Source organism: Squalius cephalus, assembly GCF_949319135.1.
Source record: "Squalius cephalus genome assembly, chromosome: 14".
NCBI classification, from domain to species: domain Eukaryota; kingdom Metazoa; phylum Chordata; class Actinopteri; order Cypriniformes; family Leuciscidae; genus Squalius; species Squalius cephalus.
The window spans coordinates 8,484,029-8,504,027 of NC_137135.1; the positions used below are offsets into that span (position 1 = coordinate 8,484,029).

The 19,999-nt window shown below is 38.3% G+C and overlaps 1 protein-coding gene across 1 annotated transcript; it reads right to left on the minus strand.

The window, feature by feature from the left end:
- Positions 1–223: 223 nt before the first annotated feature.
- On the minus strand, positions 224–14,016 carry rraga (Ras-related GTP binding A). Its single transcript, XM_079891824.1, has 11 exons — positions 13,886–14,016; positions 10,360–10,439; positions 8,769–8,868; positions 7,556–7,622; positions 7,235–7,457; positions 6,821–6,916; positions 5,589–5,711; positions 3,572–3,663; positions 3,377–3,492; positions 1,089–1,239; positions 224–659 (listed from the first exon to the last, which is right to left on the minus strand). The coding sequence occupies exons 2-10, from the start codon at positions 10,384–10,386 to the stop codon at positions 1,136–1,138; spliced, it is 948 nt and encodes a 315-aa protein (XP_079747950.1). The 5' UTR covers positions 10,387–10,439; positions 13,886–14,016; the 3' UTR covers positions 224–659; positions 1,089–1,135.
- Between the last annotated feature and the right edge of the window lie 5,983 nt (positions 14,017–19,999).

Genomic DNA, 19,999 nt, shown 5'->3' on the forward strand with positions numbered 1-19,999 from the left:
TTTGGATCATTTTAACTTCTTAATATGTCCATGAATTTCAAAAAAAGAAATTCTCTCATTCCAGTAAAAGGACTTGGTTATTAAACATGATACATATTGATGCATTTTTGTATTGCAATATATTGTTACACCCCTAATGGGCACCTTAAAACACAGATTCATTTAAATGTATTACCTAACTATGTACCTAACTATAATTATGTTGTACAGAAAAAGACATTCATTAGACAACCATTTGTATTTATTGAGAATATTTATAATATATGATTTTGTAGATCAAGTAGTTAATTTATAAGTTAGTCCAATTTTAGTCGCACAGATTTCTGCTCGACATTTGGAAACACAGTACAGCAAGCCAATAATGCTTAATATAAGACGATATATAAAAGACACAGGCAAAGAATGCTGACTTGATGATCTAGCTTTCCTGGCTTTCAGTAACTCGCAAGCCTCCTTTTATGGCACAAATCATATATTAAGGGAGCATTACAACATTCATTAAGAACCAAAGTTCCTTTGCAACATTAGTGAGGAAACAAGCATGTTATTGCCTTTTAATATCAGGAGAATTAGTTTCCTGGCAGAAACACTAGATGCATGTGAAATCAGCAAAACAGGAGGAATTCTTCTGAATGATTCCCAGCAGTTCAAACACCACCCTGTGCATAAGGCATAAACATGTCAGTAAAACAGCAGCCACCAAAATAATATTTATCTTTAACCCTGTCTGTTAATCTAGAGACACATATGTTTCCAAACATTCTAATCACAGTTTAAAAGCACAGAATTCTATGGAAGCTTGTTTCCGCCACAGGATAAAAGTAAAAAAGGTAATTCCGACTTTTTCTCTCACAATTCCGACTTTCTCACAATTGCAAATTTACATCTCAGAATTGCATGATATAAAGTCGCAATTGTGTGTTATAAAGTCAGAATTGTGAGATATAAACTTTTGATTTTTGAAAATTCTGAGGAAAACTGTCAATCTTTTTTTTCCCTTAGAATTGGACTTTATAACTCACAATTGCATCTTATAAAATCAGAATTGCGAGATATCAAAAAGTCAGAATTGCAAGATATAAACTCACAATTGCGAGAGAGAAGTTCAGACACTCAAACTCTCTACGCCGGCAGTCTAGCGCATGCGCATGTGTAGACTGTGTTTGGGCCCGTCCACACGCTCAAGCTTCTCGAAGTGTCTCCTGGCGTTCCGGATGTTGATGAGGGTAGCAGCAGAAGCTGGAAGAGAGAGAGAGAGAGAGGCTTTACTCCGGGTCACAATGTGCTTTTCTCAAACCTCATTTGGAGTGCAGATGGTGAAAGTACAATTTGGAGGTGTTTTGAAAAGCAAGGAAGGTCAGTTTCTAATTACATGCAGGATCTGAAAGCTGCTAAATCTTTGTGTAAATGAGGAACGGTCAAATCCAACATAAGTTAAGTATGGAGTGCCACAAGGTTCTATCTTCTGTCCCCTATTGTTCTGAATTTTTCATTATTGTCAGTCACTTGTCAAGTGATTTTTTAAATACTTGACGCAGGAGAATAAAGGCTTACTCTACTTTTCAGTCAATTCTTTGTCCACTTTTATCAGCTTTCATTCTTGTCTTCTGTTTATTTAAATAAACCAATGTGTCAATGATCAGACTGGAAACTTAACCCTTCATATTCATAATAGTGTAATACAGCTGGATTTTCAGTAATATCCAACACATACACGTGTTGACATCTAAAAGTAAAAATGTGTTTCATGGTTTCACTGCCCTTCAAAGACCCAGGAATTTGTATTTTTACAACCAAATTCCTACACCTATAATACCTAAATATTCCTACAAAACATGCTGTCTTTTCCTTATGCTGAAAAGTTAGTTCATGCATTCATGACTTTGATACTAGATTATTATAATTCTCTAATGGCTTAATGTCCTAATCACCATAATCAAGCTTCAAGTTTCTTCAAAATGCAGAAACTAGGCGGATCCAGAAATCTTGCTGATGGATGCCCACTGCCAACTACACAATTGATAAACCAGACATGAAGGGCCATTTTATGATCTTACTCTGAACACTGTCCGCCTCTCAAGTAGATTTAGGACACACTTCAAATACTATTAATCAATAATTTCCCTTTCAATTGAAAAATACAAAATCAATTACATTTATTTAATGAACACATGACTAGTATTACCCAGTCTGAGTCATTTGGCAAAAATAAATGTTGTTGTCAAGAAACAAGGCTTAATTGTCATGAAAATGTCATCCAAAAATGTTTTGTGATTATACAAAAGCTGGTCATTTGTGGTCATGATAGCACTGCTACAGTCTAAAAATCAAAGAAAGGAAAGATTTATTTCCCCAATTTATATTCCCCACAGTTGAGTGTAATAACTAACCTATTAAAGCATAACTCTCACCAAAATGTAACCTAGGGTCTTTTTGTGAATCTACCCGAGGCAAACTTTCATTTAAAAGCATAATTAGGATGGAAACTCCACTTTTAAGATTGACCTTATTTTCGTTTTTGGTCCAATTGCCTTTTTGAATTTTGTCAGTCAAAAATAGTCGATCTCCGAATGCGAATGAACTGACTCTGAATTTTAGTATTGTTTCTTATATGAGGATCCTTTTTCAAATACAAGGTCAATATTGATTTTCACTAACGACAAAACAACAAATTATCCGTGAATTTATATGGAACTAAGCTTTAGGAGCTTTCCATCTTTACTCTCCTCCCTGTTACGTTGCATTCGGAGATCGACTATTTTTGACTGTCAAAATGCCGGCGGACACAGAGACAGTGAGTTGTTCAAAATCTTTCTTTTTAGTAAACTCTGTGTACACAAACAATGTTCTCAATGCTCGAGTTCATGTGTAGAGCCCCTGGTGATACTTCGAGCAAAGTTTCATGTTGTGTCGAGCTTTCTTAGTGCTTTAAAAATAGCGATTTTGATGCTATCATAGTAGTGCCCCAAGCACTCCCACTCAAAAGGCAATTTGACCGAAAACGAAAATACGGTCAATCTTAAAAGTGGCGTTTCCATTCTAATTATGCTTTTAAACGAAAGTTTGCCTCGGGTAGATTCACAAAGAGACCCTAGGTTGCATTTTGGCGAGAGTTACTCTTTAATAGTTAATAACTAATGATCTTTGCAACGGAAGTGAATCGATCAAAACTAACTTTAGCGGTACAATAACTTTATTCTAGAGCTGCTGTAAAGCCAAAACAATCTCTGTTACTTTAATTTCCTATTATCACTGTAAAGCTGCTTTGAAACAATCTATATTGTTAAAAGCGCTATATAAATTAAGGTGACTTGATTTGTAATGTGAGATTATCGGGTGGCAAAACCCATTGCTGTTCCTGCATGCTGATGCTTACGTATAGACGGGTCTGACATGATCACCATGACGTAGGTGTTGGACGTGAACACGTCGATAAAGGCAGCAAAGTTAGAGTTTCGCACTTCCATGCTTTGGAAAGAGGCCGCCAACTTGCTGTGGAACAGAGAGAAATGTCACATGACCATGATGCCGCGTTCAGCACTTACAGCTTCATGAACAGAGTCTGACTGACCTGCAGCTCAGCTTGAACTGCTTGATGATGTTACTGATCTTCTCAAAGCGATGAGCATCACGCTGTTCCTTACACTGATAATGAGAGATCACCTGACAAGACACAAGTATACATGTCAAATAATTCATTTGTAAAGCACCTTTACACAATAAGTTCTGTTCATGTTCACTGCAGATTTCCCTTTTTTGTGTGTTTTGTTTGCAGAGTTTGACTGAACCTGTATACCTGTCAAACAGCAATTGTTATATAAGCTAGAAGTGTCAGAAAAATGACCACAGAAATAACCTGCTCCTGCCTATTAAACCTGCTCAGTATCCAAAGAACTAGTTTCAGGCATTCGGTGTTGGGCGTTTAGGATGTCTGGCACCAGTTTACCATGAACGCTGACTCTCTAACTTTTTGCATTGCATATTTTCAGATAATCTGGTGTTGAAGGATTAGTTCAGTTCAGAATTAAAATGTCCTGATCATTTACTCACCCCCACGTCATCCAAGATGTTCATGTCTTTCTTTCTTCAGTCGAAAAGAAATTAAGGTTTTTGAGGAAAACATTCCAGGACTTTTCTCCACATACTGGACTTCAATGGGTTGAAGGTACAAATGTCAGTTTCAGTGCAGCTTCAAAGGCTCTACACGATCCCAGCCGAGGATTAAGGGTCTTGTCTAGCCAAACCATTGCTCACTTTAAAAAAAACAACAACAACATTTATATGCTTTTTAACCACTAGCTGCGAATGACCTTGAAAGGTCACGCGTGTTAGGGCGAAAAACTCCATCTCATTTTCTCCTCCAACTTCAAAATCGCCCGACATTGTGTTTTTACCATTTTTATTTACTTTTGTAAATAACGTTTGACTTAGTCTTTGCACATTCGCTTTATAAACACTAGGTCGGTACTTCCACCTACGTCACACGTGACCTTTCAACGTGATTGTGGCGCATCGCAGAGCTAGTGCAAGATGAGCATTTGTGGTGGTGAGCGATGGTTTGTCTAGATAAGACCCTTACTCCTCGGCTGGGATCGTGTAGAGCCTTTGAAGCTGCACTGAAACTGACATTTGGACCTTCAAACCGTTGATTTCCATTGAAGTCAAAAACCTTAATTTCTTTTCAAATGAAGAAAGAAAGACATGAACATCTTGGATAATGTGGGGGTGAGTAAATTATCAGGAAATTTTAATTCTGAAGTGAACTACTCTTTTAAATGATGTTGTGTCACTCTGGATAAAAAGTTTGTGTTTGACACAGAAGGTTTTGTGTTTTGCACATTCTCTTATCGCAATTCAATGAAAATCTGTCCTCAAACCATCCTTTTGTTGGGAGAAAAACAAGCCCTCATTGGCAACATGGGGAAAGGTGGAACAAGGCGTGTGTCAGTGCCTCTGGATACCAATAGACCACTCGGACCTAATGTCCATTCAAGTTCCCCTAAAATTTTAATGGGCCCTTCACTTCAGCAGGGATTTGGCAACACCGTAACTATTCTGAAGCTGTTATGTCCAGTATTTCAAAGTGTTCACCTTACGTGTGCTCAGTGTGGGTGGTGCCAGACCTGGGCATTCATTTTTGATACACTTATTAAAAACAACCTCTGTATAGCCAGAGAACAATAATATTATTTCCCTTGAGCAATGAATCGTTTTTACGTGAATTCTAGTCAAAATCACCACACCACAATGAGTGTGCAAAGGCATGACCATGCAAATAATTCAATTCATTGTTGATTGTTTTCAATATAAATTAGTTTTTGCAGACCTACAATTTAGCTTTATAGAGCTGACAAAATACATCTAAAACAAAATTTTTAGTTAAGTTATATTTGACCATGTAAAACTGTGCAAACATAAAATGGCAATAAACTAATCAATTCCAAGAGGGTCCTCACACCATCGGTGCTCGGGCCCTAATAAAAGCATAACATGAGGTCATGCCAAAATTTTGCAGCGTAAATTTTAATATATGCTAGTATCGAGTGCGTGTGTAATGTGTGCAAGCACTGTTTCAGTTTGGTACAAACCAGGAAAGTAGCTCTTTCAAAAAGTAAGACTTCATCTGCCTCAATGATCTGAGCGAAGTTGCGCAGGTTACACTCAAGCTGCTGTACATTAGGAATGAGCTGATACACGATACTGGACCAAGCCTGCAGACACAAACACAGATCAGAACATATTCAACTTTCTTACTGTCAGATTGCTGTATTCATACTCAAATGTCTTTTATCCATTTCTTTTATTCCTTTTTATGAATCTTACTAATCTTTTCTTTATGAATTCCATACATTGGTAGCCATGTACCATTTAATCATTAATCGCTATATTCCTTATGTTGCATGATTATTCATTTACATGTTATTAATTTCTACTATATACTCTGATATGTTTGATTATTTTCAAATGTAAGATCTTTTGTCTTGCTTCGGAATGAATTACTTGATGTACCAAATCATATCAAAATACGTCTGTTTGCATCTCTCCAATATGCTCTTAAAGGGAAAGTTCGCCCAAAAATGAAAATTTCGTAATCACTTATTCGGCCTCAAGTTGTTCCAAATCTGTATGAGTTTCTTTCCTCTGCTGAACACAAAAGAAGATATTTTAAAGAATGTTAGCAACCAGACAGTTAACAGTAGTCATTGACTTCCATACTAGGGAAAACATTACTATGAAGTCAATGGGGTCCCATCAACTGTTTGGTTACCCACATTCTTCAAAACATCTCACAGGTTTGGAACAACTTGAGGGTGAGTAAAGGATGACAGCATTTACATTTTTTGGGTGAACCATCCCTTTTAAGGTGTTAAAACCACAATGGCTTATCAAGTTATTCTGTGTGCTTTACAAGGACCATGGTGACCTAATAAAACCTGCTTCGGTACAAATAACAATAGGTACTTTCCCTAGTCCCTTCCGGTTACATAGACAACATATAAACGTGTAGTTTCAGAAGACACTGGGCTTCTTCTGCCGATGATGCTTCTCTTTTTCCTCTCCTTGCATTCTGCAAATATCTTACTTCTTTTGGGCCTTTCTTTCTCTATACTCTGATCTTCACAAACCTCATCTGTTAGATACAATACTTTGGATATTACTTACTTTGAATATATTACAATTAAAGTGGTGTAATTGTGGAATTACAATACTTTGGATATATATATATATATATATATATATATATATATATATATATATATATATATTTATTTATTTATATACAATTTGTTATTCCTTATTCAAATGCACACGGTCTTACTTTATACAGCGTCTCGTCCCAAATGGACGTTCTGAAGCAAGTGCAGGCCAGTGGGCGAGACAGTCTTTTCAGGTCCTCCTCGCGCTCTTTAAATATCTAAATAACCACAAAGAAATTTACAGATATTAATTAACACTGTTTATGTCGATTTAATTGCATTTTACCAGTCTGAAGACAGTCTACATGGACTTGCTTCAGACTCCTTACAATAATGAGAATGAGATTGTCTTTGCATTTCAGTAAGGAGAATTTGAGGGGAACATGCATTTGTACAAAAGAAATTGACAATGTATATAAAATGGGGCCATTTTTAGGATTCAATTTGACCCAGACATACAGTATTCTTGCAAGCAGGTTTCTTAAGATTAACAGTCAAGGGATTACAACAACAAAAAGTTTCCGCTCATATCGTACCAGGTCTCTCTGATCCTCCTGGACCAGGTCCATCTTGTGCACCAGGCAGAAGATCTTTGCGTCAGGCGAGTTCTGCAGGATGGCTTCAAGACACGACTGGTAGTAATGCATATCTTTCTCCAGCTCTCGGCTCTCCACATCAAACACATAGATCAACACCTCTACATTGCGAAAGATGTTGTCTCTTTGACTCGTGAAGTAGTTTTCCATGAAAGTGTCCTGCCTGTGCAATTCACATGTAAAGATGAAGCGAGGATAAAATCATCTTCACAAAAGCCATCCAACAAAACTCGTTCGTACAGGGGTGCTCGTGACACTTACCCACCGCAGTCCCACAGGTTCAGCACCAGATTGCCCAGAAATCGCACATGAGAGTGCTCCACATCAACTGAAATGAGGAAAATACACCGGATTTTAATCTTTCACTGATCAATGGCTGTGTTCCAGTCCAAAATTGTCATTCCCTTCACTCGCTAACTTCCCTCCGTCTCGTTCACTCGGATGTATGTCATTGCTTACATTGCACGAGTGCCCACTACCGGCGGAAACTGCGGCGAGCTGAATTGGAACGTCCTAAGCCCTTGATCACTTGAAATCAGCTGTGGAGTTTATTTATTATTTACATTTTTTTTATTATTTTTATTTATTTATTTTATTATTTTTATTTTATTTTTATTTGAGATTATTATTATTATTTACAGAATTTGTTTAATGCAGCATCCAAATGTATGTGTGTTTGGGTTGTTGTAAATTAAAAAATATATATAAATAATATATCATAGAGTTGTTTGTTGTGGTGGTGATTAGACGAGATATGTGGTGACATCACAGTCGTACTGCATTGTGGGACATAAAGGTGCCTGAAGTGTACATATGAAGTAGACTCGCTCCCTCGGTCAAAATCGAGGGAACGAGGGTCTGTCCATATTAACTTCCCTTGTCCACTTCATGAAGTGGAACACACTTCAAAATGGCGGCAGGGATTCCCCCGAGGGGAAGTGCTTAGGGAAGTTTGCAAGTGCGTGTCTAAAAGTGGACTGGAACGCAGCCAATATTGATTTGTTTACACATATATTGTGCCTGGATCGTAGTTCATACGTGTCATAATATATGTTGACATTAACATCTCCCGTTCCGCATCAGGTCTCATTTTTATTAATGTAAAACAGGGGAAATTGTTTAATGTTTTATGGAACTCTACAGTACAAATTAAAAGAAGTACCACAAATGATTATTTAAGCCACTTGAGAACAATAACCACTGCAGAAAACTGCCAATAAAAACTTATTTTTTAAAAGCAAAATAATCAAAGGACCAGTAAATGTTTTAATGCGTTTTGGGAAAATATCTTTTTATATTGCATTTTCTAACCTGAAGCTCTGATCACAAAACACATAAGATCCAACAGTCTGGTGTCACTGAAGTAAAACCTGATGCGTCTCGAGGTGTCGTGCAGGTTTAGAACAAAATGAGTTTGAATGAAACATGACAGGATTTGCATTTTCTAGGGAACTATATCTGGTAAATGTCATACTTGTGGCTCCAAGGCGGCGAGTGTCTCTTGCGATGTAATTTGCAAATATAATTGACCTCATACTGGTCTTTCCTGATCCACTTTTACCCATCAACAGCACCTGCAAAAAGAAACAAGAGGGTAATTTCATGAGGGGAGAGCTGGAATCTATAAATTAGGGCAGTGCTTCTCAAACATGCGGTTCTTTTTACATTAAATAAAGCACACAATCTGCACCTAAGATAATCCTTGTAGTACTTTGTCTGTTATTCCAGCCGAAACACCACAGAAAAAGAAACTGTTTGTAAAAGATAATCTTAGCAGCTGGTTAGTACAAAAAACTCTGATTAACTCTTTTCCCGCCATTGACGGGATTTTCCAGCTTTCCGTGTTTTCACTGTTATACGGTAGGGGGCGCTATTACACATCTTCTGAAAGAGTACAGATTCTCCTGATCTAAACACAGGCAAAGATGTAAAAACAAGCAATAGCATATGTAAGCAGATGCATATGTAAAATAACACGATCGTCAACATTAAACAGCATGTAAATCAAAACTGCCGAATGTTCCTGAATGAAATGTTGACCCAGACGAGGGACAGGGTGGTGAAGCTTTGAGGGTGTGGATGGACTCGATCTACATGTTTTGATCCTCGTTCTGAGTCTGATCCAGGCGTCGTCTTTGCTCAAAATGTTGCTTTTTTATGAAACTCACACACATTTAAATCTTGATAAAAAAGAATGCATGAAGCAAGAATAAAACGTTTTTATGTTTGTTTAAGAGCAGAGGTCTGTTCCTTCATTTGATATATTGCATGTTCATATATTCATACAACAAAAGATTCTGGGGGCCATGAAACTGAAAATGATCAAACACTGTGGCTGGCAAAGATTAATTTTCTCGCATGTTGCGTCGCGTCTGGTTAGGACATGGAGTAGGTCCGTTTCATGGAGTAGGTCCGTCCTTAAGTCCGTTTCAGAATTTGCATTGATTTTGTATGGTTTAGTCTGTGCATGTCTGCGGACTCTTGTAGTATGGTGGATTTTTGTCCTCATTTTGTTTAGATATAATATGATTACTTGAGAATGTCGTTGTTGTACAGGAGAAGGAATCATGACATACCCTGTGATTATGTGAATCGCCGCCACTGGATAAGAGGTTGTTTTTTTAATGGATGTCAAAAAAAAAAGAAAGCTGACATTTCCTTTCTCAGCTAAAGATCGAGAGATTATGAAATTATAAGTGTATACACCGCAAGAAAAAAACAGCACTGCTGCTATGAAAGCTGAAAGGACCGCTGAAATAAAATATGAATATAGCCATGCAAGTGCATTTACGGTTCAATAAGCTTAGAAAACATGTTATCTTAGAAACTTCAAAAGCGTTGTATATTAATTCTAAAGCTAGGTTATATTATACATTATATTGATATTCATTTAAAATAAAAGCTTAATAGATACAGTGACAGTCCGACAACGGCCATGCACACATTGTTCATGGCTGTATAGTGTGTGTGTGTGTGTGTGTGTGAACATAGTAAATGTTTTATATCTTAAAGTGAAGTGAAACACATCAACAGTCAGTGTTATATAACAGTGTGGTTAAACTCACCTTCTTCTTCATGGCTGTGCTGGACATTTCCCTGCTGAACTTCACCACTGTAAACCACTGTAACTGCAGATTGTCAAAACCTGCAACAAGACCAGGACACACAGATCATCACTCTTCTGTCTGGCTCATTCAGCAATGCTCTGATGTAAATAACTGATAAAAACAGAAGAAATGAAAAAGTACAGCTACTCAATCGATATCTCTGCAAAAGAGCACATGAAATCTGATCTCCAACCCAAATCTGATTTTCTGCAGATTCTGGTGTTTTTTTGTTAAGACTGTTAACATGACCTTTTAAACGTGGCCTAGATGAAGCCCCATTTACACCCGGCAATAGATTCGGCCTCACAAACATCATAAGGTATGGTCAACTTCTAATGAGATCAGTGAGATTTGCCACTTGCAAACGGAAGACCTGTAGCCGTTAAGTCTGTGTTTACATGAAGCACTTTTCACTCAGTACTGCTGAATTCAGCGCCTGTATGTTCAAGAATAAAGTTCGGTTACACTTTATTTTAAGGTGTCATTGTTACAGTGTAAATATATATTTAAGTACTGAGTGATATTAAGCAACTACATGTACTTACTATAGGGTTAGGGTAGGATTAGGATTTGGTTGAGGGTTAGTTGCATGTAATTATGCATAATTTACTGTTATTACTACGGTAATTACATGTTACATATGTAACAAGGACACTGTAAAATAAAGTGTTACCTAAAGTTCAATATAAGCCTGTCCTTTTTAATAATCATCCAATGACCGGTCGTGAAACTGCAGTGTCGTCATCAGATCTCGTGCAGCTGCTCTGGAGTAAGTTGATCTAGATGATGATGAGTTAATCTTACGTCATCGGCACCACCTCAAGTTAGGGGTGGGAACCACAGGGTGCCTCACGATATGATACACGGCTCACGATGCCGATAATATCACCATACAGCAATTCTGTGATAATCAATATATTGCTATACAATCCCATAATGATACATCACGATATCTGTTTCATCTGTCTCATTCATGTGTTGAGCGCCACCTCGAGGAGCCATGAAGTAGAGACGCTGGGAGCAGTGAAATCTATTTACAGCGCCTTATTTCATTAATTTAAGTATTGATATTTGGTGCCAGCGTATCAATGGAGAAGGACGGCAATATATTGCCCTATTCCCAATAATGCCAGTATATATTTATGTAACATGTATGTGTGCATTAAAAGTACCATTTCGGCAACGAGAACGTTTCTGAGCCAAATGAGGATAAAGATGTGTTCTGGCGACTGGCGTGTTTATTGAACCAATCAAGATAAGAGTAAATCGAGAGTCAGCGAGAAGCTCATCTGATTGGCTACATGATGAAGGTGGACCCGCCCTCCTCTACGCACGTGCAAAACTCAATGATACCTCTTTTCCGCCAACTTCAAGCATAACAATTACAATGGCGGACTACATCGTCTTTCTGCAAATGTTTCTCCTGGATTTGCGATCCTATATTGGGGTCAGAAGAAGACGTTTAGAATCCATCTTTCTTCAATCATTCTTTCTGCTAGCGCTGGGGTTTTAGCAATGGCGGTCACAACCTTTCCCGTCGAGTTGTTGGTCCCCGCCCCCAGCCCCTGACGTAAGCATGACGTGGTAAAAGAACGGTTCTAGTCCAGCAAAGAGTTGGTGCCGCTTTGGAACCAATTTTTACTGGCCGAGAACCGGTTCTTTGGCTGTCGAAACACAAAGAACTGGTTCACGAGTAGGCACCGGCTCCGAACCGGGACCAGCACTGCCTTGGTGGAAAAGGGGTAACACAGAAGTAAACACTGAGGACATTAAAGTAAAAGAATACGTGATATTGTGCAATCTGCTTTTTTAAACATTTATGAAACAAGCCTTCATGAGTTGCTTGTATATAGAGTTGTGCAGGTATGACTTCATTTTGTAGGCCAAAACGCAGAAACGAGTTGCATTTTAGCACTTCCAGGTCCATCGTCCCGAAGTCAGTGGGTTTTTTAAATGGGGTTTTGGTTAAAAAGCTGAAATAAGGTCTGTGGTGAACACAAGCTCAGGACACTTTCACGTTTTATTCTATGACATAAAATACACCAGTATTACCCCACTCGTGATGTTTTGAAGCTGTTGCGTGTCTTGAAAAAGATGGTTGCTTGCAAGTGTCTAAATGGGAGTACAGAGGCTGTCAAGGAGATTAACCATCATCACACTGAACATGTACACTCAGTCCGCTTTACAGTAGCGTTATGCTCATAATTGTGCTCTTACAAACTATTCTAACTCAAACGTTCTGGGAAAATGTTTTTAGATAAAGACTGTAAGAGTTGTCAGAAGTTTAGAGGGATGGTGACGTTGAATTTGTGGGAGCATGGTGTAGTTCATTTATAGCCAACCTTTAGCTTTTTACTTCTGGCAGCTGCATTTAGGCTTCAAAATTCATGAACATTGTGTTCATCTGTGACAATTAAGGATGATCAAAATGGCATTTTCGGTTTTTAAAATTCAGATTCAGTAAAATTATTGAATTTGATTAAAAAGTCTAATAATAATACAATTAATGTAAAATAAAAAAGAAAATAAATTAAGTCATTTTTGGTTTTCGTCCAAGTGCATCCTGAAGACAGTGTCAAATCTACAGTAGCAGCTACACAATTAAGAAGTTGTAACCTGCAATGGTAATCTTATGGAGCTTTATCTCTAGGCTACATGATCTAAACTTAAAATTGCATCACTGTATCCTCATCTGTAGGTTGATTCAATGATGTTTAATATAGCACTGAAAATTATATTTGAACTATTAATTTCCCCAGACACAGTTAGAAACTTAATGGTACGTACGTTTGGAAACTTAAGCAGTCTACTACATAAAATAAATACATTTCTTTGTATTAGATACAAAATAAAATGTGTTTATTTACAAAAATAAACAAATAAATACCAAGAGATCGGCAAACAAATATGCTCGAGATTTTCCAAGAACTTACTTTGAGACCTTTTGCACTGACTGTTCAGCACAGAGGCGATTTCTAGTGTGTGTAAGTTATATGGTCAGTTTCCCTCAGGTTCACACACAGCTGTCAATCAGACTAACAACAAGTACTACATCATCATCTTCATCATCGTCATCGTCATCATCATCATAACATGTTCCAGACAGTATCGTTTGACAACCACAGAGTGCCAAATTCATTTGCTTACATGTGTAACCTAACCAACTTCATTACACGCTACTTCGCTACACGCTACTTGCTTTGAACATTTTGTCCAAGACAAAGACAATCGTGCGTTTTTGTGAGTCTTGAGTGTCCAAATGAATCGGCGCGCTGTGGTTTTGCAAGATTTGGTAACGTTGTTTGTTTGTCACTTCCCGCTAATGACTTACTCAGATCTCAAATACCATATGAAGAAACGAAGACTGTTCTTTATTTTCCTCTGCTGAAGTCGGCAACTCTACACTATACGACAGAAGAGTCGAAATAGAAGAGACGCTTGATGTTAATGTGGGTAATGTTGACAAATAAACACATAACGTTACCTGATTAAACTCCCCATCGATGTTTGTCTCCTGCTAGTCCGCGAACGGTGACGATGAGCACGTGACTAACAGCTGCTGTCTCGCGATGACTTGACACACTCCGCTCTGATGACGTCGGCGCACAAGTGGCATTCATGTGACTAGTCACACTGTTTACCTTGTAAATAACGAGAATGTGCATGTCTTTCACATTTTAGTATTATCGAAGCTTGACATTGTTGTCATCCTTTATCGTTTTCAGTATTTTTCTGTGGACAGTTTTATTACCTTTTAGATTGGGTGTTGTAAATGGGCTTTGCGACGAAAGGCATATATAGGCTACAGGTGCTGGTCATAAAATTAGAATATCATCAAAAAGTTGATTTATTTCAGTAATTCCGTTAAAAATGTGAAACTTGTATATTATATCTCATTACATGCAAAGTGAGATATCTCAAGCCTTTATTTGTTATAATTTTGATGATTATGGCTTACAGCTTGTGAAAACCACAAAATCAAAATCTCAGAAAATTAGAATATTACATGAAATCACACAGTAATTACACAGTAATCCCATGGTCATTGAACCAGGTTTTGGTTATTTTGGCAGTGTGGGCCGGTGCAAATCCTGCTGGAAAATGAAGGAAGCATCTCCATAAAGCTTGTCTGCTGAAGGAAGCATGAAGTGCTCTGGAAATGTCCTGGTAGACGGCTGCGTTGAGTGGACCACAGTGGACCAACACCAGCCGATGACATGGCTCCCCAAACCAACACAGACTGTGGAAACTTCACACTGGACTTCAAGCATCTTGGATTGTGTGCCTCTCCATTCTTCCTCCAGACTCTGGGACCTTGGTTTCCAAATGAGATGCCAGATGAGATGAGATGAGAAAAGAGGACTTTGGTCCACTGTGCTTTATTAAATCCAGAGTCAATGCAGCCGTCTACCAGGACATTTTCAGAGCACTTCATGCTTCCTTCATTTTCCAGCAGGATTTGCACCTGCCCACACTGCCAAAAGAACCAAAACCTGGTTCAATGACCATGGTACTGTATCACTGTGTAATTACTGTGTGATTTCATGTAATATTCTAATTTTCTGAGATTTTGATTTTGTGGTTTTCATAAGCTGTAAGCCATAATAATCAAAATTATAACAAATAAAGGCTTGAGATATCTCACTTTGCATGTAATGAGTCTATATAATATACAAGTTTCACTTTTTTAACGGAATTACTGAAATAAATCAACTTTTTGATGATATTCTAATTTTATGACCAGATATATATATATCTTCTGTTAACCTTCGACAAGCCCAGATAAACCTTCTGTTATTAAAAAAAAAAATTAATCAGTTTTGAATAATAACACAAATTATTTAACACTATCACTAAAAATAATGCTTTATGTATATTTAAGGACATTTTTATTGACAATATTAACTAAATGACTCCCACTACCTATTATTGAACATATTTCCTGATCTGATTCATGCATTGAACTTGAATTATCATGAAATAATTAAGTCTAATTCTCAACTTTTTTTGTGCTTACTCTTTTAAGTTATATAAACAATTGCCTAGAATATCTATTTCCTGTATCATTTGTAATTTCAGTTTTAAAGTGAAATGCTCAAAATACAAAGGTCAGGCATTGCTTAGAGTAGCATAAGCCAGACAAGGGAGGATTAAAGGAAAAGGAAAGATTTATTTTATTTTATTTTTATTTCATGAGGTTAAGTGCTCACGGAAGAGATGAGTTTTCAGCTGTCTTTTGAATGTCGTCAGGGATTCTGCATTACAGATGAGGGTGGGGAGAGCATTCCACCAGCATGGAACCGTAAATGAGAATGTTCTGGAGGGTGATTTTGTGGCTCTCTGTGATGGAACCACGAGCTGTCACTCGTTGACCGATCGTAGGCTTCTGGTAGGGATGTAGACTCGTAGGAGCGAGTGAAAGTAGGAGGGAGATGAGCCTGTGATAGATCTGTAAGCAAGCGTCAATGCCTTGAACTTGATGCGAGCAGCGAGAGGTAGCCAGTGCAGAGAGATGAATAGAGAGAGATGAATAGAGGAGTGACGTGGGTCCTTTTGGGCTTGTTGAAGACAAGACGAGCTGCAGCGTTCTGGATCATTTGTAGAGGTTTAGTTGCACATGATGGAAGTCCAGCCAGAAGAGCATTGCAGTAATCAAGCCTATGACCAGGGCCTGGACGAGAAGTTGTGTTGCATGCTCAGTTAGGAAAGGCCTGATCTTCCTGATGTTGTGCAGTGCAAACCTGCATGATCGAGCTGTTTTTGAAATGTGGTCTGTGAAAGTCAGCTGGTCATCAAATATTACTCCAGGATTTCTGACCATTCTTGATGGGGTGATTGATGATGAATCTAGCTGGATAGTAAAGTCGTGCTGTAGAGACGGATTGTCAGGGAGGACGAGAAGCTCAGTCTTGGCCAGGTTGAGCTGCAGGTGATGTTCCTTCATCCATGCCGAGATGTCCGCCAGACATGAGAGGAAGAGCTGTGTGTCATCAGCATAGCAATGGTAAGAGAAACCATGTGCCTGTATGATGTGTCCCAGTGATGTAGTGTAAATGGAGAGAGGAGGGGTCCAAGAACTGAGCCCTGAGGAACACCTGTGGTCAGCTGATGTGCTTTGGATACCAAATTTTGGATTTTGCGACCCTTAGGGCTTCTGTGACCGACAGTAATGCCGTCTCGGTTGAATGCCCTTTCTTGAAGACAGGTTGGTTGACATCCAGCTGGTTGTTCAGAGACGGGAAAGATGATACTTGGTTGAAAGCAACTCGTTCAAGTGTTTTCACAATGAATGGTAGGAGAGAGACAGGTCTGTAATTCTCTACAAGGGATGTGTTTATCATCGTCTCTTCCTCTGGAGGGAAACTCTGCAAGGCACTGAGTGTCACGAACTGCTCGGAGACACTAGGGTAGAGGATCCAAATGCAGCTTTAATCAGAAGGGGACAATCCAGACACGTAAACAAATGAACAGGCAACAGGTCAAAGTCCAGGGGCCCGTTCTTCGTACGTCGCTAACTCAGTTAGCTGGATTTGATTGTTGGCGATTTGGCATGATCTTGGATTGTTTGGTTCTTCGAAGCTCATCCTGGACTTGCTGTCATAGCAACATGTGCGCAAACTTAAACCTGCTCGGGAGCAGCTTATTTCATGTTAACAGGATTAGACTGCGGCTTCATAAGCGGAGCTGATACGGGAAGTCCAGCGCAGTGCGATAGTACACTTTCTGAGATATATTTTTTTTCTTGTGACTCGTGAGATTGTCGTTTACATTATTAATTTGTTGGAAACGCACATTTATTTTCGACTTGTCGGAGTCGGTCTTTAACTACAGCACAAACTGTTTGCATTGCCCTAAGATTATTTGCGAGTGGCTCTTTCCTTTACACTACTGGAGATGCAGAGAACTTGATGGAAAGTGCTGTCTGTCGTGCCATTCTGAGTTTACCTGGCGCTTTTAGGTTTAAAAAACAGTTTTAGGTTTTTTTGTGGCATTTCCAAGCCATTAAGACCCAATGTTGTAAAGCAGTTTTTTTTTAAAGCAGTTTTTTTTAGGCTATCATAATTTTTTATGAAGATCATGCAATCATGACCATGCCGATTACAGTATATGTCACTCAGGCTTATAGGCTAGACCATCAAGGCCTCAGTGAAGGGGATTATGTGAACAGAAAGGGGGTTCACAATGTAAATGTGCAGCCCAGTTACTATTGTGATTCTTAATATTCCAGATTAGTAATATTATATCAAATAAAAAAAGGCAGTTGACTAAAATCTAAAATCTTAAAAACTAAAATCTTCCATATCACAAATGTGAAAGCAAAATGGCCAGGATCTGTGCATGACTTAAGAATTTTCAGAGATTCACATTTATGCACATTATTTGAAAGTGGTAAGAAAAGTTCCACAATTAAATATCAAGCTCACTGTATTACATACACTTTTTTCATAGGTGATTATGACATGTTCCTGCCTGCAGACAGGGCTTTTATGACCCCATTCCCTGACCCAAACCAGTTACAATGCAGCTCTTGCCAGAACAAGGGCACACAATGAAATGAACTTTGGCTAACTAAAGGGAAGATTTCAGTGTCTGAAAAGTCTGAGGTTTGCACACCTGACAGGGCCTGTGACATTGTTGCATGTGCCATATTACACAATATTGCCAAAAAAACAACACTTTTCATTAAATGTTTAATAAAAGACAAATATGCTTAGTTCCTTGAGTATTATTTCAGTTGTTCTTTGTAAAGAAAAGCCAGTGGTCAAGTGCCTGCAACAAGAGATATTAGACACATGCCTCATGCAACAAATAAAAAGGAAAAGTTGTCTATACACTGCCCACCTGTAGGGCTATGTCTCCTCTGTCTGTGCAGACTCTTCTGTAGGCCTTTCTGTAGATGTGGAATCCTGCAACTTATATTGCAGCCATAAAGCATACAAGTATAAATGAAGTAAAGTTATTTATGCACTTGCAGGTAGGCTAGTTCCTCCATATGACAGTTATCTGAGAGGGTTTATTCACTGTCCAGTGCAATGGAAACAAATGGACATTACAAAGTCTTATACTTTCTTTCCTTTGGAAAGTTAGAAAATGTCCACTTACTGCACATGTTTCAGCCACCACTTTCTTGGGAACAGATACAAGTGTTGGTGTATTGTGTAAAAGTGCACAAAAGAGGAAAACACAATGTCATTACAATGAACTACACTCTGGAAAAATGTGATCAATAACTCATGGCAAAATAGTTTTACATTAACATAAGTTTATCAGTTTTCACTTTCACAAGTCAAAGCAATTCATCATTACTCAAGATTTAACAGTTGAAATGACTATACGGCCTTAATTTAATGCAGCAGAAATTATTTTACAGTGTAGGCTACTAAGATCTTTTCTTTTTTCTCAGCCTTTTTCTTGGTTGCTTTTATAAACAGACAACCATTTATTTAACAGTGCCTTTTATAAAAGAGACTATAATATAACAAAAAATTACTGTTATGTAGAATATTTTTGTACTTCACTTTTATTTGTTCCCATGTTCTAGTATGGTGACTGACATTACAATGCACAAAGTAATTATGCAAATATTAAAATACAAAAATATAGGTTAATAAGTGATAAAAACATCTAACATGGCCACTTCTAACGGATTTAAATTGTCTGTTACTTTTTGCCAGCCCTCTCTCCTGGCTTTTGCAGACTTTGAGGTGTTCCCTGGCGTTTTGATTAAATTAAAATTCAGAATAAACTTCGACTATTAATTCTTGCTCTGCTGAGGAGAAAAACTGAGCACGCTCTTCGGCCACGCTGAGCAGCCAATAGCAGCGTTGCTGATCAATGTTTCTACTATCGATACATATCCCCTTTTAAACTTCGCATGAACGCGCAATTATCTCAGATAACTCAATCCAGCGATACTAATCATATCCGGCAGGTGTGTTCGAAGAACCTAATTAGCCAGATCATGATTAGCACGATGATATCATCTTGGATGTGTAATTTGATCTCGGATGTTTTAAGCAACGTACGAAGAACGGACCCCAGGTAGGCAGTCCAAACAAACAAACACACAAGGCTGGGGATAAGGCAAACGGACAATCCAGAGGCAGGCAGAGAGTCCAAGAAACCGAAATACAGGGAACCAAAGAAATGCTAAGAGATGCAGTGCAACACATACAAAACTATGCAGTGATTGAATGTGAAAACCAGGCTTATAAGGGGTGAGCTAAACAAGGTAATGACAAACAGGTGAATCTGATCTGTGAAGATGAGTCCGAGCAGTGAGTTATGGGAAATGTAGTTGTGAGGGAAAATGACAATCTGAAATGGAGTGCCCTCTGGTGGTTCTCGAGGGCACTCCAGCTGATGACCGTTACACTGAGGTATGTCCTTATGTCATTATTCTTCTTTAGTGCAATCTTTAGTGGCAGAAGTGATAGGTCTAACATCGGCTTTGCAGCCTTGGCTAAATGAAGTTTACACGAGACTAGATAATGATCTGAGATGTCATCGTTCTGCTGCAGAATTTCAATGTCATCAACATTGATTCCATGTGATAATATTAGATCTAGAGTATGATTACGACAATGAGTAGGTCCTG

Coding starts and splice junctions, on each gene's coding strand:
- rraga (XM_079891824.1), bottom strand. CDS start 10,386: ATGTCCAGCACAGCCATGAAGAAGAAG. Junction 7,623..8,768: donor TCGCCGCCTTGGAGCCACAA/GTATGACATTTA, acceptor TCCTCATTTCAG/TTGATGTGGAGCACTCTCAT. Junction 5,712..6,820: donor GGGACGAGACGCTGTATAAA/GTAAGACCGTGT, acceptor TTGTGTCTGCAG/GCTTGGTCCAGTATCGTGTA.